The sequence below is a fragment of the Lissotriton vulgaris genome, chromosome 1_1, assembly GCF_964263255.1.
Source record: "Lissotriton vulgaris chromosome 1_1, aLisVul1.2, whole genome shotgun sequence".
Taxonomy (NCBI): Eukaryota; Metazoa; Chordata; class Amphibia; order Caudata; family Salamandridae; genus Lissotriton; species Lissotriton vulgaris.
Genome location: NC_141685.1, coordinates 1,672,806,882 through 1,672,832,180, shown reverse-complemented (window position 1 = coordinate 1,672,832,180; position 25,299 = coordinate 1,672,806,882). Strand labels below are relative to the sequence as shown.

At 46.8% G+C, this 25,299-nt stretch overlaps 1 protein-coding gene across 1 annotated transcript in view; it reads right to left on the bottom strand.

Moving 5' to 3' along the window:
- SLC35B4 (solute carrier family 35 member B4) overlaps positions 1 to 21,248 on the bottom strand; it is a 106,570-nt gene extending 85,322 nt beyond the window's left edge. Inside the window, exon 1 of the mRNA XM_086918918.1 lies at positions 21,049 to 21,248. Coding sequence (XP_086775044.1) covers positions 21,049 to 21,125 — 77 coding nt within the window. The 5' untranslated portion in view covers positions 21,126 to 21,248. The remainder of the gene's footprint in view (positions 1 to 21,048) is intronic.
- Positions 21,249 to 25,299: the final 4,051 nt, after the last annotated feature.

Sequence of the window (25,299 nt, the reverse complement as noted above, 5' to 3'; positions counted from 1 at the left end):
TAATTCTTTTGTTGACCGGGAGCCAGTGCAGATTTCTTAGGTGGGTGGTGATGTGGATGTGGCGATTGAGTCCGAGGAGGAGGCGAACGGATGCGTTTTGTATGCGTTGGGAGTCTCTTCTGGAGTGTAGCCGAAGTTCCTGCGTAGAGGGCGTTACCGTCGGCCAGCCTGCTGCTGACAAGTGCTTGGGTAACCGTTCTCCTGGTTTCAGTGGGGATCCATCTATAGATCTTACAGAGCATGCGGGGGTGTTGAAGCAGAAGAGGAGACAGTGTTGACTTGCTGGGTCATAGAGAGCGTGGAGACCAGGATGAAACCCAGATTGCGTACATGGTTAGTGGGTGTCGGGGCAGCTCCCAGCGTGGTCAGCCACCAGGAGTCGTCCAATGCAGAGGGGGAGGAGCAGAGGATGGGGACCTCCGTCTTGTCCGAGTTCAGTTTCAGTCTGCTAGTCTTCATCCAGTCTGTGATGGCCTTCATTCCCTCGTGGAGGTTGGATTTGGCGGTGGCCGTGTCCTTGGTGAGGGAGAGGATTAGCTGGGTGTCGTTGGGGTACGAGATGATGTTGAGGTGGTGTGCTCGGACGATGTTGGCGAGCTGTGACATGTAGATGTTAAAGAAGGTTGGGCTGAGGGATGATCCTTGGGGTACGCCGCAGGTGATCGTGGTGGCTTCTGATCTGAACGGGGGAGGCAGACTCTCTTGGTTCTGCCGGTGTGGAAGGAGGTGATCCAGTCCAGGGTTTTTTTCTCCAATCCCTGCCTCCTGGAAGTGTGTGCGCAGGGAGTGGTGGCAGACGGTGTCAAAGGCGGCCGAGAGATCCAGGAGGTTTAGTGCCGCCGTTTTGCCCTTGTACAGTATGTTCCTGATGTCGTCCGTGGCGGCGATGAGGGCTGTTTCGGGGCTGTGATTGCTGCGGAAGCCGGATTGGGAGGAGTCCAGGACGTTGTTCTTCACCAGGAAGTGGGTCAGTTGTCTGTTGGCGGTCTTCTCAATGACTTTTGCCAGGAAAAGGAGCAGGGAGATGGGTCAGAAGTTCTTGAAATCCTTTGGGTCTGCCTTGAGTTTCTTGAGGAGGGCGTTGATCTTGGCGTGTTTCCAGCTCTCTGGGAAGGTGGCGGTCTCGAAGGATCTGTTGATGATCTTTCGGAGTTGGGGTGCGATGATGGAACTTGCCTTGTTTAAGATGTGGTGGGGGCAGGGGTCGGAGGGTGAGCCGGAGTGGATAGTGTTCATGATTTTGATGGTGTCTTCGTCGTTGACGTTGTTCCAGGAGAGCAGGGGGTCGGTCAGTTTGGCGGGTGTTGAGTCTGAGGAAACGGCATCTGTCGTCGGTGCCTGGGTGTTGAAGCTGTTGTGGATGTCTGCGATCTTGCGTTGGAAGAAGGTGGCAGTGTTAAATAGGCTATTTGGATGTGGAAATAAATTGCGCTGCGCTCCCTCCAGTCTGGCAGCTGGTGACACCATAAAACAGCAGGTGCCATAATCCTAATGAATGCCCTGCTGAGGCCAGGTTGCAAAGACACCACTGACATGGCACCGTGCGTCACGCTCACGCGACCGACCGAGCTCCTACTGGAAACTAGACCTGCCAACAACGTAATACACAAGGGGCTCGTTTGTATGCAGATCTTGGGTTTACTGTCGCTCAGTCACGTATACACTGCAAAAGATTTCAACTTGTTTGTTTTAAATCAATGGAAATGAGCCCCACGTCTCCTGCTGTATTCTAAAACAGGGCCCCTACCTAGCCTGTGAAGAGCACCGTAAGCCTAAGGCTACCATAGGTGATGAGTGAGTGGTATGAAGCGGTGCTTATTAGGCCTCTCTCTGGGCCAGGCAATTGTACAACATGTTGACGCTTGCAGAAAAGGTTGTCATGCCAAAAACTGTCACTCGGAACTAAGATTGCCAGTTACTTAAGAGTCACACTGATTAGTTCCCTTAACTGCTAGTAACAGCTAACCACCAACTCTCTCTCCGTCAGAGAAGGGGGATCATTCCGTTTTTAATAAAGAACGGGCAGTTTTAGTTTATTTGTGTCTGCATGTCTTCAGAAACAGGCTAGAGCATTATGTAACATCCACTTTGTATAGTCATTCAATTCTCCGCAGCATATTTCCCAGGTGATAAAAGCGATGAATGAACTATGTGCAACATGAAAAGTACTAAGTGTGAAACTTCAAGTGTGACAGCAAAAAACACCTTCAGCCCCCATCAGGGAGGCAGGGAGTGGGGTCCCACAGCCTCAAATAGTATATCCAATCCATTAGTGGAACGCCTCCTTGAAGGAATAGGAATGCCACTGTCTGGCGACGGTTCGTGTTCCACAATCATTAATGCTGCTGCGAGCCAGATCATTATGAGGTAAATAGCCAGGGCTTTAAGTGGGGCGGGTCCTGCCAGGGCTCAGCACTGGCAGTTCTAAAAAGCATATGCTGAGACGGATCTCTATTGGGCTTTCCATTTTTGCCCTTACCCTCAGGGTGGTAAAAAAAATCTTAACTCTGCAGCAGTACCACCTGTCACTGCCTTTGATGTAACTTCAGAGAGCTCGTTGCAGTTCTTTCATAGTCTCATCATTTCAGACCAGAAGCATTTTCAATATTATATATTCCCCCTGACATCGCGCTGCCTGGGGTTGCAGCGCCTCTTGGAGCCTTCCCTCTTCCTCCTGCCAGACTCGGCATTTTTGGACCTCGCAGGACCCGCTGCGCGGGTCCCGCATCGCCCCCTGACACAGGCGTCAGCTGGAGAGAACACCAGGGGTGCTCTGTTAGTTACCGGCAGGGCTGCGAGCATTTGCAGGGACTCCAAGGACCAGGAGTCCCTGCGCGCCCTCGGGACCAGCTGGGCTGCTCTCCCTGCCGGCCTCGCCCGCCCGCTCACGAATTAAAAACTGCCTGCACCTGGGATTGAGTGCTTTCCCCCTGACATCGCGCTGCCTGGGGTTGCAGCGCCTCTTGGAGCCTTCCCTCTTCCTCCTGCCAGACTCGGCATTTTTGGACCTCGCAGGACCCGCTGCGCGGGTCCCGCATCGCCCCCTGACACAGGCGTCAGCTGGAGAGAACACCAGGGGTGCTCTGTTAGTTACCGGCAGGGCTGCGAGCATTTGCAGGGACTCCAAGGACCAGGAGTCCCTGCGTGCCCTCGGGACCAGCTGGGCTGCTCTCCCTGCCGGCCCCGCCCGCCCGCTCACGAATTAAAAACTGCCTGCACCTGGGATTGAGTGCTTTCCCCCTGACATCGCTCTGCCAGGGGTTGCAGCGCCTCTTGGAGCCTTCCCTCTTCCTCCTGCCAGACTCAGCAGTTTTGGACCTCGCAGGACCCGCTGCGCGGGTCCCGCATCGCCACCTGACACAGGCGTCAGCTGGAGAGAACACCAGGGGTGCTCTGTTAGTTACCGGCAGGGCTGCGAGCATTTGCAGGGACTCCAAGGACCAGGAGTCCCTGCGCGCCCTCGGGACCAGCTGGGCTGCTCTCCCTGCCGGCCTCGCCCGCCCGCTAGACTACCTATCAGCGAGTTATTTAAAGAAGGCGTAGACCCCGCTGCGCTGGAGGGCGCCGGGAGAAGCCCGGGACAAGGGCGGGACCATCTAAGGCCATCACAGGCCAGAGGAGGCCGGGACGGGCCACCCCCCCTGGCCGTGCAATTAAAAGAGGTAATAGTACTTTTGTCAAGACATTTCCAGTCCCTGTAGGTGCCTGTTGCTACCTACATTATGTCTTTTAAGGGGCGCCGAAAAACTTCTACTTTGACTAGGGACATGGCTAAGGGGACGATGGTCCACTATTTAATCAAGACACCACCACCTATTGTCCAACAACCTGCAAGAACAGTCCGAGAACGATTGTCTATTGACCGTTCCAATAGTGATTCCACCCCCCCACAGTCAGCCGCCGCATCACAAAATCTATCATTTCTGGAGGAACTTAACAGCGTATGTAAAACCAAGTATGCTGCTGTTACATCGACATCAGAGCACATGAATGCATCCTTTTGCCCTACAGTTATCTCAAGCCCCCACTCCAATACATTATCCTTACCTTATGGAAATCTCCTGGGTACTTCATTCTGTCCACCTGCATCAGGTAACACGAACCCTAAAATGACTCTCCCGGACTGTTTTGGTAAAAGACAACGACCAGTGGATAAACACACAGGCAGTCAAGCAAAGCAGAAAAAACTCTCTGCACCCCCAACTTCACCAACTCTGTTGGACCAGCTACAATCTATGATTAACTCTGTGATACAGCCTCTGATAGACAGAATGAATAATCTAGGAGATAGGATTGCGACAATGGAGGAAATAACCAAGTCAAACTCGCTACTCCTAAAAAGCATGGCTGGCCCCAATTACTCACAGTCCTTATGTGACACGGCAGTGCCTTTAACAGCTCCCTAAAATAATATTAATCAACCCCGACAGGTAGTCCCAGGTATGTTAACACCATCCATCGAGAAAGTTCCCGCCAAACTAATAACAGCACACAGTAGCTCCCTTGAAACGAGGCTGAACAAAGTAACTATACCATCCAACGGGCCACGTCCCAATACAGGGAACATGCCACGTAAATCAAATCACATCCATCTACCACCGGAGGCCACCCCGTTTGTGTGTGTCCTTTCTGGCGTGCCTGAGCTCACAAATGGAAAAACTGAAAATCAACAGGAGCTAAGAAATAAGGCACTGTTTTGGCTAACAAAGAATAGACCCCTGCCCCCTGATATCGATGGTAGAATACAATGCGTTAGAAGGGTGGGATGGCTGGGTCCACTTCGAAAAGAGAGATCTGGTGATCTGGTGTTGATAAAGTTTATAAATAGCAATGTTGTCCCATATCTCCAGACTTGGAAATCACAGATAGGAGATGGACCTATACACACCTGGGGACTATCTGATTTTTATCCCAGAGAATCACTCCACCCCCATATAAGATCAATGAAGAGAGTAACTTTTGGTTGGGCTGAAACGGCCCCGGGGTGAGGGGTATCAATATCCAGACTCTGACTTGATATACTATTGATTTGGTACCTGACCTCCCTTAAAGATTTTATGCTATAATGTTACTTACTGTAATATGAATTGATATGTAATGGTGTATATTTTGCTATGTGCTTTTATGATTTTATATTTAAAAATCGAATAAAGCTTAAGAAACGTAAAACAATAAAGCCATAGTTGTTCTTATTTATCTTATGCAACCAAACAACCATAGACAAAGCCAATAGCACTGGCTTGTTGTAGGTATAATGTTACTTGCTGTATTATATATCTAGATGCAATGACAAACAGCAAAATCCTAGTCAGGCAGCACACTATGCTACACACAGGTTTTTAGCTTAGGTGTTTTAAGCCATGCCTTTAATTATTAGGCCACGCCCCTTTTTTGAGGTAGACACCCCCCTCCCCGCTACACACACTAGTTTTTTTTTTATCCCACTTAAAGCCCTGTAAATAGCTATCCTGCAGCATCTTCCTAAGATTCCATCTTGCCGCTCTCTTGGGTGACTCTTTATTCAGTTATCAGCTAGCTAGTCAGATAAAAGGTTTTCTTGAAAGAACCACCTGGTCACAGACCATGGCCTCTTTCTAGAAAAGAGTACAGTTAATACAATAGGTAGAGGATGTGGCTTAACGGCTAGATCCGTCGACTTTGAAGCTGGGGAATCAGGTTCAAGTCGTACAGGAGGCTCAAGCATCCTGTGATTCTGGGCAAATCACTTACTCTCCCCGTGCCTTGAAATGAATGTGTCGTCTACACAATGCAACTGGTGCTCATGTAAAGCGCTCTGATACTTCCTGGTCGAGTTCACGCTATATAAAATCGAGAAAAAAAAATGTTTGGGAACCGTGACCCTTCTATCTGCCACCAGAAAACCACCCGGCTCTTTGTCCAACACCAAGGCATAGCTTTGCAGAGCCAGCTCTCTATGCACGGTATATCCATTTTAATGGCGTCACACAATTACCTGCTCACCCTATCGTTTTGTAACGAAAACTGCTTGGTGTTATAGATGAGCATTATCAAGTGGCTTGGGGAGGCGGAGGGGTCCGTTTTTCTATGAACAGGAAACAATAGCTTGAGCTGCACCTACAGATGGGTTAATGATTAGACCAGTTAGAGGCCAGCCTGATCCAATGACGAATCTGGTTGGAACATTGTGTGCATGCATGTGCCAACGGACATTACCCTTTGTTTTGTTCTGCAGGGTTGTGTGGTTGTTCACTGCGCAGTTTCAGGTTGTTGTTTTGTTTTCGAGGCATCTTCACCCAAAGAGTGGCTTAGATGCTATTATATGTGTATCTGGGTGTTGTAGGATAAGGTCTCAAGAGAACTGAGATCTCGATTAGTGATGGGTTATAGAGGTGTCAGTATGACTTGGATGGATTGAGGGTGCAAAAGCTTGGGCAACTACCTGAACTACAGCCATGCTGTGTGCAAGTTGTACCAGGTGTTGTGTTAGGTGGCTCCTGTTGTTGCAGACCACGGTGCAAGTATAGTTTGGTCTGCAAGTACTGATGAGGCGGTAAATGTCCAATAAGCAAGAAGGCATGGAGCCATGTTATGCATATTATGGTGCCAAAGTTGTGTATGATGGGTGCTGTTGGTATAACGCAGGTGTTCTTTCCACTAAACTCTGATGGCTATAGGGCTGGGTACAGCTCAGCTAGTCACATGCCCTTTCCACCCTCACCGAGTGTCCTTGACCTGGAGCACTAGAACAAGAATGCCTCCTGCTTCAGCCTTCCAGTGCCTGAAAGAGCCAGAGAGCCAGAACTCATAGACCCCACAGGTAGGTGATGTGAATCTTCACTGCCACAACACATCTAAGCTATGTCACACATGTACATAAACCAGACCCCAAGACTGGATACATAGGGCTCGTTATACACGACCATACAAAAACACTGACACTTCGCTCATAATGTAATTCTGCAAGTGTTTTATGTATCATTAATACTCCGCAAATGCCCTACTTGCCTAAAAGGTTAAACAGAGGCAGTTGAGTAGTGCTTCTAATTTTAAGGTTTTAACACCAATCTGTACTTCATTTGTGCCGTTGGTTGGTGGCGGACACCACAATATCCTCAGGCTCATCTGTGCCGCCCTGGTGCAGAGGCAATATAAATGCCTTGGAGTGTCCAGACAGTCTTCCTGCAACTCGAACCTCCACCTCGCCTGTCCTCATGGAACTGTGAAGACATCAATTGTGACAATGATGGGAGCTGACCCATCACATTGGTTAATATAGTGCAGGGTCGACTAAGCTGGCCATGCTGGGGCGACTAAGCTGGCCATGCTAGGGGCGCTATGCTTGCACAGTTCGACCACAGCTTGCCAGAGCATGGACCAAGGTCATGTCTTCTTCCTGGTCTTTGTTCTTTCTCCACTTTTTGAAACACACTATTGTTTTATTTAAATTGTATTTGTATTTCAGAATTCTTCCTGGACATGCAATATGCTTTCCCAGTTTTAAAATAGCATACAATTTCTTATTTATGTTGCTTTCACCCTTTTTGCTGTTTCTATTGACACTTTTAGTTACTTATACCTACAACTGTGCTGCTCTAACCTCTTCTACTCAACGACACTACGCTACACTGTGCCACTCTACTGTATGCCCCTTCACTCTACTCCAGGCCACTATACGCCACTCCATTCCACATAATTGCACTCCACTATACTTTACACCGCAATACGCCACTCCACATCATTCCACTCAACTTTATTCCACACAGCACAACTCTGCACATTCCATTCTACACATGCCATTCCAATGCACACAATGTCACTACACTATACTCCAGTCTTCACCAATCCACAACAGTTTACTGTATGCCACTCAACAGTACGCAACTCCACTCTACGCCGCGCTACCGTTCGTCACTATGCTATTCTGTGCTACTCCACGTTTCTCTATGCCACTCTACTACACTTTCCTCCAGGTCACTCTACTTTACGCCATGCCACTAACTTTTAGCCATGTTAAACAGCAGCCATGCTGATGAACACCATGGCTAAATGCTTGTTGGCCTCAGGACCGCTTTGTCTCACTTTTCTTGTCTAGCTACCAGACTCTGAACAAGTCCTTGGCAGCTCAAGTGTATATTCAATAATGTTCAGAAACACGGGCCTATTTGTTTTACTGGTTATTGTATACGTTTGTGTTCTCTATCCTGCTGGACATTTCTTTGTGTTGTTCTAGTTGAGGATGTGCTATTTTGTCTTTATCGCAGCTCTTTCCGCCACACCCCCGCACTATGAGATAACCTGTTAGAGAGTACCCTAGGTTACTGGCTGTGGCTAGTATATCTAGGTTCTGAGCCGCATTTCGTTTTGCTGTTCAGCAGATATCCTAGGAAGACAAAGTTATCAAGAGAAATCATATCAAGAAAGAAAAAGGTAATACAATTAAACAGTGGCAAAACACCATGCACATAAAAAAGTGGCATTATTCCCTATCAATAATGTAAAACTGCTAGGAAACACGTTTTGATGGCATTGTAGATAGTGTGGCTCCAGAGAGAAAATATGTTGCACTTATGGGTGGTACCTCAAATAACATGAGACTCCTATGGCACCAGAGGGTCTGCCAAAGACTGGTACCCCCTGATCTGCAGTGTGCCTTGGGTGCTGTGGTGAGACCCATTTGGTCTGAAGTACAAGTAAAGTGGAGTCAGCTTCACAAACACTTGCACATACAAACCCACTAGCAGGCGCGAGTTCAGACTCCTTAATCATTCCGTCTTTGGTACCTCAGGTAAAATGGTAGATAGTCCATTACGTAATGGGAGTGACTGGCAAAATATTGCCTTTCCCTGATAAATAGTAGCTGATCTCTAATATGTCGTCCAAGCCCGTGGCATGACTGTGGCTAATTATTGTGCAGTGGCACAACCCTCCCATTGTGATAACTGTCAGCTTAATTTAGACATTCTTGACATAATGCCTGCGATTCCCGGGGCAATGACAGAGAGAATTACTGCCACTGGAGAGGCACGCCTCTTGTTTCCTTAGAAAAGAAGCATTGGAATAGCCAATAGGTCTCGCCTTTAGGACCTTATAAGTATTTAGCCATGCACCACATTGTCATGGTTGATATAACATCTACTATTACTTCACGTGACACTGGTGAACGGCCACAAGCCCCCATGGGTGGGCTTCCATGCTATTTAATGAAATATGAAAAAATTCAAAAAAGTGTATTTCTTCAAGAAAGAACATTTGACACCAATAGACACATTATAGCACTGCATTGAGAAAAAACTATTTAAAGGGTGTTTTTTGTACAACTGGTAGTCTAAACATATATATCTGGAAGGCTTTTATATGCGATAATGAAGAAATAGAGTGTTTTAGTGAAATAAGATATAACAGAGACACGTTAAACTTTGACATATTAAATACCCTAAAACATTAAACATAAACAATCACATTGATTAAGACTTTAAATTATTATTTTTTTAAATCAGCAAATAAAACGTCTTAAAAACGTATTTATAATGGAGAATTACAATGGATACAAAGTTCCTCTTAAGACGTGCATAAGCAAATTAGGAGTTACTCCTTTCACTGCAAAACAGAAACTCCTGAACAAGTGCTGTTGGACAACAACAAAATCCGGATCGGTCTGAAAGGGTGACGACCTGCAGTTACTTGGCAGCAAAGCAACAGTATATCAATTTTAACTTTTCCTGACTTAAATCCAAAAATGCAAATGAGAAAGGGCTTGTAAAACTATGCACACTCGGTTGAATCAACAGGAGCTGCCACCTCAAAGTCTGGGGATGGGTTTAAGAGCCACAGTCTCTGTAGGCTGTCTGTATGTAGTGGTGTGCTCTATTTTGGAGTGATAAAGACTTTAAGCTTGCTCACATCTAGGATATGTATTCTTAGCTTGTGTTGGCTCTTTTAAGCCCTTTCTTCCAGACCTAGAAGAGGATAGCTGCTTTATATGATGATAGATCCCTTACTCTAATCCATCTATTGCCTATTGGCTTTGCCTTTCATTATTATGCCTATAGTAGACACATTGGTATGGTTTGTGTAGGTACTCTGACAGAGCTAAGGGTTATTTCATCCTTCTCAGGCCTACAAGGCCCAGAACTAGAGACTCCATTTTGCTTTCTATCCCTGCAGAGCTGAGATGCTTCAAGGGGAAAGGTAATGTTTATAGTTAAGGCTGTTGTGTGCTAGAGGAAAACCAGCCAGGACTGGTTCTTATCCGAGGAATGTGTTTGTCTCTTGGGCCCAGACGTAACATGCAGATGGTCACTACGGTTGCGCAAGGGGCCCTGGAGCTGGCACAGGAATTCGGAGGGAGGCAGCCCTCTGTTGGAAATTTCCATGAGGGAAGAGCATTCTATAATAGTGAAGTGCAGAGGCGGAGTCAGTTAGTTGAGTTGAATTGGAGGAGCGGAGAGTGTTGGTTGAGTTGGAGGAGCGGAAAGAGTTTGAGCTGAAGGCAGTTGATCTGGAGTTGCAGGAGGAGAAGAGACAGAAGGTGCTTGGAACAGAGAGAGAAGACAGACAGTCAGTGAGCTGGAACTGAAGGAAGCAGTCAGAAGCGGTTACTTATCAGGAGGAGTTGTGAATAGCTGGAGTCTGAAGTAATGCCTTTTAGAAGAGACTGAAGTTATATCGTGGATTAATCTGTGGGAGCAGCTGGAGTTAATTGGACATTGGCACAGAGACATTTAAACAGAGTGAAAAAGCTAGTGGAACGAACGATTATCAGAGCGGTAGAAACCATTAGATTGAAGTCGGAAGGTGGAGAGAGTCCGTGGGGGAGAGGAGTCCAGTGCAAAGTGATCAGCGCAGATGTGTGTCCAAGAGTGCAGGAGAGAATCTAAGACAAGCTAAGGCACAGACGAGAGAGTAGCCCAGATGACAGCTAGAGCAAGACTTCATACTAATCAGGTGCTATCAGTTTTGTTATATTAGTGCTTTCTATTGTATGTCTAATCCTTTTCTTTCAGCGGTGTGTGTTAAAAGTTCCTGTTAATCAAGAGACCCCGCAGATAACCTTGTCCTCATACTGTATGTCTAATCCTTTTCTTTCAGCGGTGTGTTAAAGTTCCTGTTAGTCATAGAGACCCCGCAGATTTGTGTTATTATCATTGTAATAAAGATACCCCAGTTCTTAGTGAACTAGTGTGCATGTGTTATTCTTATGATAAAGCTAGCCTTTCTTCTAACCAGATGCTTTAGCAACTGCTGGATCAAAAGGAAATAGGAGCGTTTAAATCAGGGAATAACTCTGGCATACAGTGTGTGTCTATTCTTCTTAAAGCACAGGTAACCTTTTTGTTCTAGTCAGATGTTACAGCCAGAACAGATGCTGCCCCTGATCCGGTAAGTCTGAATAATTAGGGAGAGAGAGGAGCCCTTGAGCTAGGGAATTATTGACACTAAGTGATTCGGCCATCCCATAATATTATTGTAGTAGCGAACCCTTAGTGAATAGTGAGAGAGACTTCCCAACATAGACAGAGAGCTGAAGGTATTCATAGGAACGTGGTCGTCATTGGTAAGTGGTGTTAGTGAGAGCACTGATTGTGGTCAGTGTGTAGATCCGCCGGATTGTGGATCATGTTGTAAGTGAGTGAGCACTGGGAAGGAGACCAGTGTGTATACCCACAGGATTGTGGCTTGTGTAAAAAGAACAGTCTTACGGGACTCTAAAGATAGAGAACAGTCTTACGGGACTCTAAAGATAGAGAACAGTCTTACGGGACTCTAAAGATAGAGAACAGTCTTACGGGACTCTAAAGATAGATGGGCTTGAGTGAGCACTGAGGGTAGTCAGTGTGTAGATCCGCCGGATTGTGGATCATGTTGTAAGTTAGAGAACACTGGGGAGGACACCAGTGCTTAGGTCCGCCGGATTGTGGACCGGATTGTGAGGAAGAGAGCACTAGGGCTGCAGCCTAGTGTGTAGACACGCCGGATTGCGTGTCGAGTGAGCACTGAGGGTAATCAGTGTGTAATGGTAGATAATCAGAACTGCCCCAGGGTAGATTAGTCTGGACCCATGTGGTCGCGAGACTATGAGGTATGAGTGTGGTGTAGGGCATGGATGTCCTTAGTAATCAGTGAGTATTCCTAGTAATCCCTATAGATTTAGTGGTGTTTTTGATGATATGAGCTTGTATCGTGTGAGTTCCCCATCCTCAGGTAGGTACCCAGGTGCCTGGATAGATGGTCCTGAGGAGGGAGGTGGTTACGTTTTGGCCAGGTGGGTGTTGCTCAGTGAGCTGGTTCTATCTGGTCTGAAAATCTGGTCATTACAGTATGAAAAGGAGGTGGAGTAGAGTGGACTACAGAGAGAAGAGCAAGGTGGGAGCAAAAGCTGTGTAGTTGAAAACGAGGCACACATGTGAGGCAAGTGGGAGGTGCAATGTTCCTGGGTCAAGCAGGAAGCAGGAAGAAGAGAAGGTAGGAGTGATGAGGACAGCGAACATCTCTACGCCGGTGTACCCATGGAGGGAAATAATCCGCCCAATATGGCCAACCCAGATGTGCGTTTTAGTCAATGGAGTCCAAAGGTCCGAGCATGGTCACCCAAAGCACAATTGAAGACTAGGAAACAACTTAAGTGGGTAAACATATTATAGGAACACAGGCACTTGAAAGGCTAACTGATGAAAAGGTTATAATGTTGTGATGCTCAGAGAGCACTGTATCAACTTACTTAAATTGATCGACCTAGAAACAAGCACAGAATACGGAAAGCCTTGCACTTTAAGTCAACTACAAAACAAGTAGATAAAGCACGGCGCTCATGAAACGGTTGCAGCACTGAGTGTTAAATTCTATTCAAAATAAAAATAGAGGAGGGCGAGCCATTTCATGCAAAAAAAACAAAAAAAGGCTTAAAGATAAAGCGCAGTGAGACGTTGTGCTGCGCTGGAAGTGCTGGATACCAATGTAAAAAAAAGTTCAAAAGATAGGACATACAATAGCACAAGAGGAAGAGGACAAGTCCTGGGGGTGATCCTAGGGAGTGAACAAAGGAGAAAAAAGGTTGGACGAGCAGAAACCCTCATCAACAATCAATTCATGACACACCTGGAGAAGAACCAGGTACTCGAGACCTCCCAATCGGGCTTACGTCGCAATCACAGCACAAAAACATCCCTGATAGCAGCCCCCATAAGACATCCGAACGCTCCTGGACAGAGGAGAAACAGCAGCGTTGACCCTCCTTGACATCTCGGCAGCCTTCAACACCATATTCCACCACACACCGATCGAAAGATTCCACCACATCAGCATCCAAGGGGACGGGCTCAGATGGATCACCTCCTTCCTCACCATTGGAACTGAGAGGGTCCAACTCCCAACTTTCACCTCTGAACCCTAATAAATCACCTGCGGTGTCCTACAGGGCTCATCCCCAGCTTCATGCTCTTCAACGCACATATGAACCCACTGGCCAACATTGTCAGATCTCAGTCTCAACATGATGTCCTAAACAGACGGCACCCAACTCATTCCCTAACTCACCAACGACCCAACCACCACCAGAACCACCTTCGACAGATGGATGACAAACAACACCAACTGGATAAAGAACAACTGCCTGCAGCTACAAAACAGACAAGACAGAAGTGATGATCTTTGACAACATCAGCAACACATGGCATGACTCCTGTGGCCATCAGATCTAGGACCCAACCCCTCTCCTTCCAACCATGCCAGAAACCACGGAGTCATCAAGGACAACAAGCTCATCATGAAATAACAGATCAACCTCATCTCCTCTGCCTGCTTCCTCACTCTGCACATGCTACATAAGATCTTCAAATGGCTACCTCTACACACAAAATGCACTGTGACACAAGTCCTCATCACCAGCCGACTTGACTGTGGCAATGACCTCTTTGTAGGCATTGCTGCACACCTTCTACAGAGACTTCAGTCCAAACAGAACGCCACAGCCAGACTCATCCTCAGCCTTTATTCAGTAACAGAAGAGGTAGTTGTGTTCTCTTATACCAAGATAGGAGATGGAATCGCACACCCAAAACACAAATTACAGTGTCAACACAGAAGAAGCAAGTCAATAGAAATGAATCAATTTACAGCAAGGTGCTATTTTATTCCTCCTGGTACCTACTACCGAAGAGGTACCAATCGTTGCAACCGAAAGGTTGCACACACAATCTATTAGAAAACTAGGAGGAGATGTGCAGCCAATGTAGAGACCTTAGACCCATGAAATCAATTTTTCATGTACTAATTTTCTTTCAGCGCCAATTATTCTTGCACAAAAGCAGAGTCCACATAAGTTGATATCTTCAAATGATGTTTTTCTTTTATTATTCTTTTTTTCTCTTTATGGTATTCAATCCAGACATGAACTTCCAAGTTTGACAACACAGCCAAGACGTGTTTCGTCTACCATAGACTTTGTCAAAGGTATAAGGTGTGATACAAATTATTCAAACAAATTCCTGATGAATCTGGCGGAGTAGAGTTGTGTGGCTTTTCTTACTCCCTAGACGAATTTTCAGCTTGTATTATACACGTGATAGGATATGGAGTAAAGAAGCCTTATACGTCGTAAGTTCTTTTACTAAATTCCAAAAGGTATTCATAGCCTTATTAAACACGTATCAAAACATAGCGTGAAGATCCATTATACGTTCTTAGTTCTTTCAAGTAAAAATCCAAAAGTATTAATCTTTAGACCTCATGTGAGGGGCGCTTCATATGTTTACGGCGCTGGAGAAATCTTAAGACCTTGATAAGTCTCAGTTCGTACTCATCCTCGGCCTTTCCCAATTAACCCACATAACACCTCACCTCATGAAACTCCACTGACTCCCTGTACAGAAGTGATGCCAATTCAAGCTGCTGACCCACGCACACAAGGCTCTACACAACCAAGGACCCACCTACATTAACCACTGCCTGAACTTCCACCAACCATCGAGAAGACTATGCTCTGCCTCCCTTTCACTTGCCCATACTCCCTGCATCTACAGAAGCAGAAGTGGAGGACGCTCTTTCTTCGACATTGCAGCAAAGACCTGTAACAGCCTCCCCAATCACCTTCGGACTATCATCTAACTTCCGGAATTTCGAATGGCCCTCAAGACATGGCTGTTCGAATAACTCTCCGGGGTATGCAAGCGCCTGGATGCCCTATTGAGTGATTAGTCACGCTTTAAAAGCCCTGATTGATTAATTGATTTTCCAAATACAAGCAACATTTTTTAAAGGACACTCACAATAGCCAATCAGAAGCTGGAGGTGGGCTGTAAGCCAACAGAGCATGTCAAGATACATCACATGCACTGCCTAGGCTCTAACTAAAAACAGTGCCACTAGTGGTGGAAGTGGATGGTGAAAGAATTTGCACTGGACTGTGCCCTATTAGGACAAGCAATGAAAATGCAACAGGTCTCGCCTTTGGTTAAGCTAAAGCCATTTGCTTTGCTAATGGCATTGTATAGCAAAGCAGATGGCTTTAACTTCATAAAAGGCGAGACCTATAGCATGTGTAATGCTTGTTTCTGTTGAGATGGATTCCTCTTGTACAGTGATACTCAGATTTCAAGTCCTTTGTTAAATAATAACTATCCAGCGCTTCAAACCGCACATCGACTATTTCTAAGCGCTCCAGATAATAGATGTTACAGCGCTCTGTTTAATGTGCCTCTGTGATAACGTGCGCTTTAGCTGCTTCTGGGAAATGAAACTCAGATGGTGGAGAGTTTAACTAGCAGATATGCGAATTACACCTATCTGTTTGTAACAGGTACACAGATGTACACAATCGGCTAGTGTAACAAGTTGACGCGCTAATGAACGATGTCGTATTGAGGCAATAGCAAGTAGAGAACTCACAGCTCTGGGTAAAGACAGTATAGCAGGAGCCCCTACATTGCCCACAGGAGAGAGGGAACTACTTGTGCAGGACAGAATGCCCTTACAACCTACAATGGAACTGGTGCTCAGAAGCAGCCTCTCCCCTGAAACGCCTGGCGCACTACACACAAACACAACAGGTGCAGTGTCTCACACACACAGTGTCTCACACACACACAGCGTCTCACACACACACACAGCGTCTCACACACACACACACAGCGTCTCACACACACACACACAGCGTCTCACACACACACACACAGCGTCTCACACACACACACACAGCGTCTCACACACACACACACAGCGTCTCACACACACACACAGCGTCTCACACACACACAGCGTCTCATACACACAGTCAGTGTCTCACAAACACACAGTGTCACACACAGTGTCTCTCACACACACACACAGTGTCAGCACAGTGTCACACACACACAGCGTCTCACATACACACACAGTGTCTCACACACACAGTGTCTCACACACACACACACAGTGTCTCTCACACACACACAGTGTCTCACACACAGTGTCACACACACACAGTGTCACACACACACAGTGTCTCACACACACACACAGTGTCTCACACACACACACAGTGTCTCTCACACACACACACAGTGTCTCTCACACAGTGTCTCACACACACACAGTGTCTCACACACACACACAGTGTCTCTCACACACACACAGTGTCTCTCACACACACACAGTGTCTCTCACACACACACAGTGTCTCTCACACACACACAGTGTCTCTCACACACACACAGTGTCAGCACAGTGTCACACACACACAGCGTCTCACATACACACACAGTGTCTCACACACACACACACAGTGTCTCTCACACACACACAGTGTCTCACACACAGTGTCACACACACACAGTGTCACACACACACAGTGTCACACACACACACAGTGTCTCTCACACACACACACAGTGTCTCTCACACACACACAGTGTCTCTCACACAGTGTCTCACACACACACACAGTGTCTCACACACACACACAGTGTCTCTCACACACACACAGTGTCTCTCACACACACACAGTGTCTCACACACACACACAGTGTCTCACACACACAGTGTCTCACACACACAGTGTCACACACACACAGTGTCTCTCTCGCACACACAGTGTCTCTCTCACTCACACACACACACACACACACACACACACACACACACACACACACACACACACACACACAGTGTCTCACACACATCACTCTCCGCTCTTGTCCTCCACGCCCCTATACCTTCTGTTCCTACCCTGCCCCTCCCCGGATCTCTCGCTGCCTGGTGCCAGCCTGCTCCGCCTTCCTTCACTGCCAGCCCCCTTCCCTCCCCCACAGCACCGCCAGGCAGCCCTCGGTGCGAGCAACGGGGGACCGCAGCCCAGACATGAATACAAGCCCCTACCCAACACCTCTCCTCCAATGCGAGACTCAAGAGTGGGGGACGAGGTGAGGGAAGCATGTAGGCAGAGGCGACTTTAAAGACATGCTGCACAACCAAACACACAAGCAGGCAAGGCAACAAATAAGTAAACGTATTCTGCTAAATAAGTACCATAGCAGCGTGTTTTCCTGCCCAGGGCTGAGTCTGGGGTCCTCGCAGCAGCGTAGAGCTCGGGTGGGCTCTGTTTTGGGAGGGGGGTACCTATATCTTCATTTGAAGATTACAGGTGATGTGTTGTGCTTTTTATTCGCTGTACCACGAGAAAAGCAACAAGCGCTCCGCCATGATGCCGAGTTTTCTGTTGTCCCACTTGGACGGACTCGCCGGACTTCCTGCTGGCGTAAAAGTTTTATTATCTTCTTTATGGGGCCATCTGTTTGGACCCATAAAGAAGATAAGAAACCTTTTACACCAGCAGTAAGTCAGGACGGCTCTAAAAGAGAAAACAGTACGTCACTGTAAGCTCTTTTCCAATGGCCGGCCTACGTTTAGCATGAACGGTGACGCCAGCCAATGGAAAAGAGGGGTGGGGCTTAAAGCCCGCGAGTGAATCTCCCCAATCTCACTAAATCTTGCCAGCGAGACTGCACATGTGCTCAATCGTACGCTAGGCTTCGACCTAAAAAAGCATTGGTAATAAAGATAGGTCTGGCTTGTAAATGAATATCAATCATCCATCAAATTCTGCTCTCAATTACTCATCATCTATCCACTCTGTCACTCATCCTTGCCCTCATGCACCTACTCTTCCATCCATTGGCTCATTCTTACATTCAACCACTCGCCCAACCATAAAAATACATGCAAACTTACCAATCAAGGATGAGACACTTCAGTTAGCAGTCAGATTTAATGGCATTGCTGCTAGTTTGTGAGGACTGTAGTGTGTAACTGATAGTCTGTGACCGGTAAGAGAGTGCCGTTGCTAGCGGGTGATGACTAATTTGTGAGGAGTGAGAGTACCTCTGGGAGTGTGACTATTAGTCGGTGAATGATATGCGAGAGTTGTTTGCAATGGTGGACTGCTAGAAAGCAGTACAAGAATGCAGTCAGTGGTATCTTCTACTCTGAGGGGGAGTAAGTGCTATTAGTAGTGTGGGACTGCTCTCAGTAGCACAAGGCTGCTAGTATGAGGGATGTACGATTGTACTGTGTAATCTGAGAATGGTGTGAAAGTGCTTTTGGGGGTTTGTCTGCTAGGCTGTGAAGGGCGTGAGAATGCTGCCAGTCTTTCTATTGTTTGCTTTTCTAATACAGGTGGACTATCCACTGAAAGCTTGAGCCAGGCTTGATCCTGAAACCTGGTTGTGGCTCAGCTGGAGGTCCTGTTGGAACCTCAAGCCCATGGCGAGCCGAGCTTCAATGTGGCTTCTGCCTCCCTCTACCCATAATGTTTGACGGCCATTGCTGCTCCCTATGAAATTCAGGAACCAGGTTTGAGTCTCTGTATCGGCTCAAAATTATACAATTCTGGGCAAATCACGTTATCCCCCCATGCCTATACGTAATGCAGGTGACCTTATGCAATTTAACTGGTAATGTAAGTGCTCCAATACCGCTTTATATATTACAACTACAGAAAAATGCACTAAGAGGTTAAAACAAAGCCATAACACAAGGAGAGACAACTATCCCTTTACTGGGCGATTTGCACAGAGGGATAACAGAAAACCTAAATAAATGTCTGCTTCCCTGCTTAAATTGTGTGTACTAGTTAAGATTTCCATGAGACATACACACTCAAGGAGACTCCTAAAAACCAGCAATGCTGGCCATGAAATCTGATGCCTCTCAGTACACAATGCCTTATGCTCACCTGCGGCTATTCCCTTTACAAGCTATGCTAATGTAATATGGTGTCTGCTCTACGTGCACGGCTAATACCCACCCTGCCAACACTCCCTCTTCTGCCCAACAAATGTTTAACTGACTCCAAGAGGTTGAGCGCACATTGTTTTTAAGCCTTCTGCACTGGCAGGGAGCAAGCATATTTAAAAATCCAGAATAAAACCATGTCAAGTGTCACATGATCGGACCCAAATGCAACTTGCCATCGCAGTACCCGATCCCTTTATGTGCATGATATCCTGTGACTGGGTCTACTTTTATAAGTCTTTAATCTCTGTCCGAGCCTGGCAGAGCTTTAAAAAAAAACGTTAAAACAGGAAGATTTTGCGGTGCTTGTATAAGATGCAGGGTCTATTCAGTAAAGAGTGTGAGGGGAGTTCTGGAACCGAACATGGACATTTATGAAAAAGAAAGGAGCACCACACTTTCACTTAAAAAAAACAAATAGGCTGCAAACTACAAAATATTTAAAGTACAATACTCTTAAAACGATAGCAGCGAAATGTCATTGACACAAAGGTCATCTTACAAGAGGGGATTCATCTCATTATCCTGAGGGAATTGATCATAGCTTTTACGGTGTAAAGTGCTCTTGTTCTAAATGCAAATTTTAAGCAGAATAAAAAGTTCTCCCCAAAATATGTACTCTGGGTAGTAAACTTGTGGGTAGAGCTAAAGCCACTCTTTCAACAGTGCTTCTTAAAGCTCTTTTTCTGTTGATCGCATAAGGTCAGGCTACAGATGCCCTATCAAGCTTGGCCTAAAAATGCATGTATATTATTGTAGACTTGGGCATCCCTTACTGCTTTCGAACACACATATACACTTTACTGGGCCAGTACTTCTGAACGCTTTTTTGGGGTTGATCAAATATAGCTGGGGCCACTATAAGTATGTGAATGTACAGCTGCGGCGATTTTTGCATGACTGTAGCTTTTTCTCATTTGCCACATAATCCATCATCTGCTGCCTAATCTACAGATTTCAATCCCCAAAAATTGTTTCTAGCTCAAAATGTTAGAAAAGTTACTAAAAATGCAGCAACACGTGTTGCCGCACAGTGGAAGACCCTGTGCAAAGTTGGGCTGTCACCTTGCTGTTGCTTAGTTCTATAATTAGGTGTTAAACTGTTACTAACGAGGTGCAACTAATGCCCAGACAGTGTTAACACGTTTTAAAATTGCAAAATAATGAAGTAATAGTATCAAAACAATGTGCCTTTTCTTGCCACATAATTACCTCATCCCTGCCTCATAATTTGTTGCTCAACCGCTGCATATTTCCAGTGGCCCTGCATATAGCCAAACGACTGATAGACTGTCAGACCAGCACTAAAAAGGATAGGACTTGGCACTTAAAAAAAAAACCACACACACAAATTAAGCACGGCCCGATCGCTTAACCCTCAAAGGTCTGGAAAAAACTGCTAATGAACATAATACTATTGTTTTCTAGAGACAGTGAAAACGTAGTATACCTAAGGCTATGTAGAAACTTTAGAGAAAGGGGTCAGTCGACATGTCAATGCGCTCAGTTTGAACACCATCAGATTATTAAAAAATTTCAAAAATATACTAAATTCATAAGGTACCTATAAAATACCGTTAACAATCTGGGATACGCTGAAGTTTCTCAGTCGTTAAGTACTGTCTAGATAGGGTAAATCTGTGTATCCGAAAACTTCCAAAACAGTCGCTTGGCATCTAAAAATGAGTCTTTAGAGAGGTGAACCATTCTGAAATGCTTCATGGTCTATTGGGGGTCCCTGGCGCCTAGAAGACTTTGCGTGTGATCTGGGGCTGCAGATACCTCAGCCTTCCACCCTGTTACCTGGCAAGCAGCTCCAAAAACACCACGTTACTGCAACACCCGACGAACACCAGTATCACCGCTACCGCAGGCTTCATGTTTCCACTCTGAGCTCGTTCAATTCAGTCTCACCGACCGGCGTTCCAACATTCACTGCATGACAGCCACGTCTGTGTGCGATCGGAATGCCGGGAAATGCAGTTTATTCTCAATCTGCCACCAAGTCACTAGGGCAGCCCGTGATACAGCAAAAACTACTAGTTGCGTGCGACACACCATAAAAGGGAAGTGTCGATATCTTTACGATCGTCTGAAACGAAAGACATAGCTCTCCCAGGCTTAAAACGAATTACTGGAGGCAAAATACTTTTAATGAAAAGTTAAAAACGGCCGAAAATTATTAATCAATACGTCTGAGTAGGATATTTACCTTTCACAATGTATAAAAAATTAACAAGACGCCAGCTTTAGCATTTAATATAATGTTCTAAAGTAATACATTATTTGAAGAAGCATCCATGCTTTCGCATTTTATATTTGTTCGCACGGTCAATCAATTTAAAGAGCACTCCACTTCAAAATGGGCAGCTATTCCTAGCATTGCCGCAAATACGTGCGTCTTGTTGTAGACCTTCTTTACTTTCAATTTCGGCTTGCCCCGCCTGTAGGGGAGTGGCTTGATGCCTTTAGAGGAAAGATCCGAATCAACGGTGGAACCTGAAGCAACACGCTGGGGATTGCTCGCTTTCTCTCCGCGAGCGGGAAGCAATGATTTAAAGTTAAGGATTTTTGTCACCGTGGATGTACAGTAGCACTGAGAGGCCACTCGCATAACAGAATTGCAGATCATTGCGTCTGGTCGTATAGTTAAGGAATGCCGGTGCTGCGCTTGGAATTAAAATAGCACTGGTACCCAGGGTTTTAAGTGGGATGAAAAAACTGGGGGGGGGGGGTCTCTTAAAGGGGCGTGGCTTTAAAACACTTACCCTATAAATCTGTGTTTCGCATAGTGTGCCGCCCGACTTGTATTTTGCTGTTTCTGTCATTTCATCCAGATATGTGATACAAGTAACATCATACCTACAACAAGTAAGGACTATTGGCTTTGTCAATGGTTAATAGTTGCATAAGATAAATAAGCTGCAACTATGGCTTGTTACATATAATTTTTTTTTTTTTGAAGACGTTTATTATCGTTCAAAAGTGCAGTACAAATAGCAAAGCCTACAACCCCGCGGGCCGGCTGCAACAAGTCGGTGGATCGTTGGGGCAAAGGGTTACAGGGGGAGGCGATCTGCAGCAGTTTACTCGCCTTCTGGTGTGCTAGACAACGGGTATTTTATTCATATCACTCTTGTTCAGCACACAATCATCTCTATAAGTGACGTCTCATTTTACATTTTTTCTATAATTAAACCGTTAACTCTGCAAACAAAAACAAAGCAGTTCGTATCGGTGTGTCCCATTGTTTCTTTTGTGGCTGCGCTGCGTCGTGCCCCTCCGGCATGCATAGCACCAAAAACCCTTTGAACGGTGCAATGGGCACTGAGAGTGTGTTAGTGGAGTGGGGGGTCAATGGTGTGCATGTGCAGATAACCGTAGACCTGATGAGGGACAGCCTCGGTGAGTGGTGGTGCCCCACCGACTGTCGGCTTAGTGTGTGGTGCGTGCAGCAGGCAGATGAAGTACCCTAGCTGTAGTTTTGGCGGACGCTGCCCGCGCCCGGGCTCGCCGCCGAATGCTCGGCTAGCGGCATCCGCCTATCGGTGGCTTGTTACATATAATATTGGAAAAGTTTCCCATTAAAGCCCTGGTGACGCTACGACAATGTTGCTGCTCTTGCGTTTCAGAAAGAGAAGGGAAATCCAGAGAGAAAATGACTCTCTTTAACCCCTTCCGTGCGGGCGGAATTCCCCGCCCATGCTGACTCCGCCTTGCGCGGGCGGAGTCATGACGGAACGGTTCCGTCATCCGCACAGCTCACCCGTAGTGCATGACGGAACCGTTCCGTCAGCAGCATGGAAGGGGTTAAAGGATTTCCCTTCCCTCACAACGCTCACCTGGCATGACATCATGCCGTAACTTCTCTACTTGTGAGAAGTGAGCAGCGTGAGCAGCGCACATCGATGTGCTTGCTGTCTCGAAATGGGTCTCTATTGGGCTGTTTTGCGCCCTGGCACGTTCTTCCGGACTGCAGTCTTGAAAAAAAACAGACCCCGTGCCAGGGCTCAAAACAGAGCCCGATAGAGACCAGTTTCGAGGCCCATGCTCAGACCCCTTGAGCTCCGGCCCACTTTAAGCCCTGCTGAATCCATTGCTAATGGATGAGTAACTCATGCATTTGACGTGTCTGGACATGGACACGCAGGTCGACCCCAGAGGCTGCTTGCAGTAATGGGACACAAGGACAGATTAAGTACTGCTGTCGGAGGGATCTCCAGCGGCCGCTGCATCCTTTATTTAAGCCCTCAGGATGAATAGCTGGAAACATAGTATAAGAAGAGGCCGGATGGTACTCTTCATCCCTTCCAATTATTATTAACTGAAAGCAAAACATTGGTTACTCCACACCAGAGGCGCAACTAGAGCCATATTACAGTGGGGGGTTGTGGATTCTTCCAGGAATATGCAGAGTGGAGATGCAGGGGCTCTAAGAAGGGGTGAAAACACAACAATGCCTCGTTAGCAAGTAAATGGTCTTTTAACCCTCTTGGTGCTCATGACGGCTCCACGCCATCATGAGTCACGGTAGGCGTGCACTCATGATGGCTTGGAGCCGGCATGCCGCTGCCGCTCCCCCCATGCGGCACTAAGTCAAGAGCACACGCCACCCGTGACTCATGACGGCATGGAGCCGCCATGAGCGCCAAAGTGCCATGCCCCCCCCCCCCCCCCGCCTCCTGCGCCACAGCGGAATTAGGGCGCAGGTAAGGGGTTAAAGACCTGTGAAGTACTCGGATGCGGCTGTGTTTGCCCCCGGGAAGCTGTCTCAGCTCGGGCTGACAAACACGACAGGGGGGGGTGGCTGAAGCTCTTTGAGCCCAATGGGCGTTGTGCGCCTGCTCCACACACACATAATCAAGTAGTCTCTGAGCAGGATTAGGGCGAAGGCCATACCTTTGGCTTCGACTTTTCTCTGGCCTACCAGCTGGTGAGGTGACTAAATTGACTGGCCCGACTTAAACATCCGAGCGGTGAGGACCAATTACAGGTGCAAGCCTGCTATCCTCAGGTGTGGCTCTCGGCTCAGCACAGCAGTCATGAATGCCCTCCCGAGGGGGGCAGGGTGCAAAAGCCTCAAATGACGGCGTCTCATCTAGCCCTTCCTGGTCATCACCTTGTTTCCCAGCCGGGGACATTACACGCTTGAACAAGGAAACATTTTGAGCTGCGGCCATGTGGCTCCACTGAACATTCAGGACGGGAAGGACTGTATCTACACGGGCGCGCTGCACCTAAGAGGGCAGTTCCTCCCCCTGAACCTATGGGGGCCAAAAAAGAGAGAACACATTACACATCCCTAGACACATCTACCTTTGGTTGTAACCTCATCCCTATCTAAGTTATTATTAGAACATTGGAATGTTGGGAGCTCCATTGAAAACAAATGAGTGCTCTGGGCTTATAATGGCTGGTATAAGCCTGGAGCTCCAACATTCCAATGTTTCTTTGTTCACAGCTCTGGCTGTGAACAAAGGCTTCAGGGAACCTAAGGGGTTTCCAATCCCCTCACGCTCCCAAAAGGCTTTGTTTTTTTTGTTAGAACATTCTGTCCTCTAGTGACAGAATGTTCTAATAGCCTTATAGCCCTTCGTAGATGGGCTATACCGCTATTAAAGTCCCTCTCCCTTGTTAAAGGCCCTCGCCTTCGGCTCGGGGCCTTTAACGCTGGAGAGGGCCTTTAATAGCCGGTATAGCCCCATACGGCAGGCTATAAGGCTATAATAAATCAACCTACCCAGATAGGAGGTGATTTGAGATCTTTATTCTGATGCAGATCTCACTCAATCTCTTCGATCAGAGAGATCACCTCCTGGTGGAGGATACGACCTAATGATGATGCTATCAGTTACTACTACGTCAGTGGCAAAAATATACAGCTGACCGAAAATAGCTGTTGAGGGTCCTACAGATTTGTCCTAAGAGATCCTTCCAGAACATACACTCCCAGTCCTCTTTGATGTTTATTGGCATATATGTTTGGAAGCTAAATGAGGTTCCTATACCTTTTGCTTCTTTTTCACCTTCTTCGATACTTACAGTCCGCTGAAT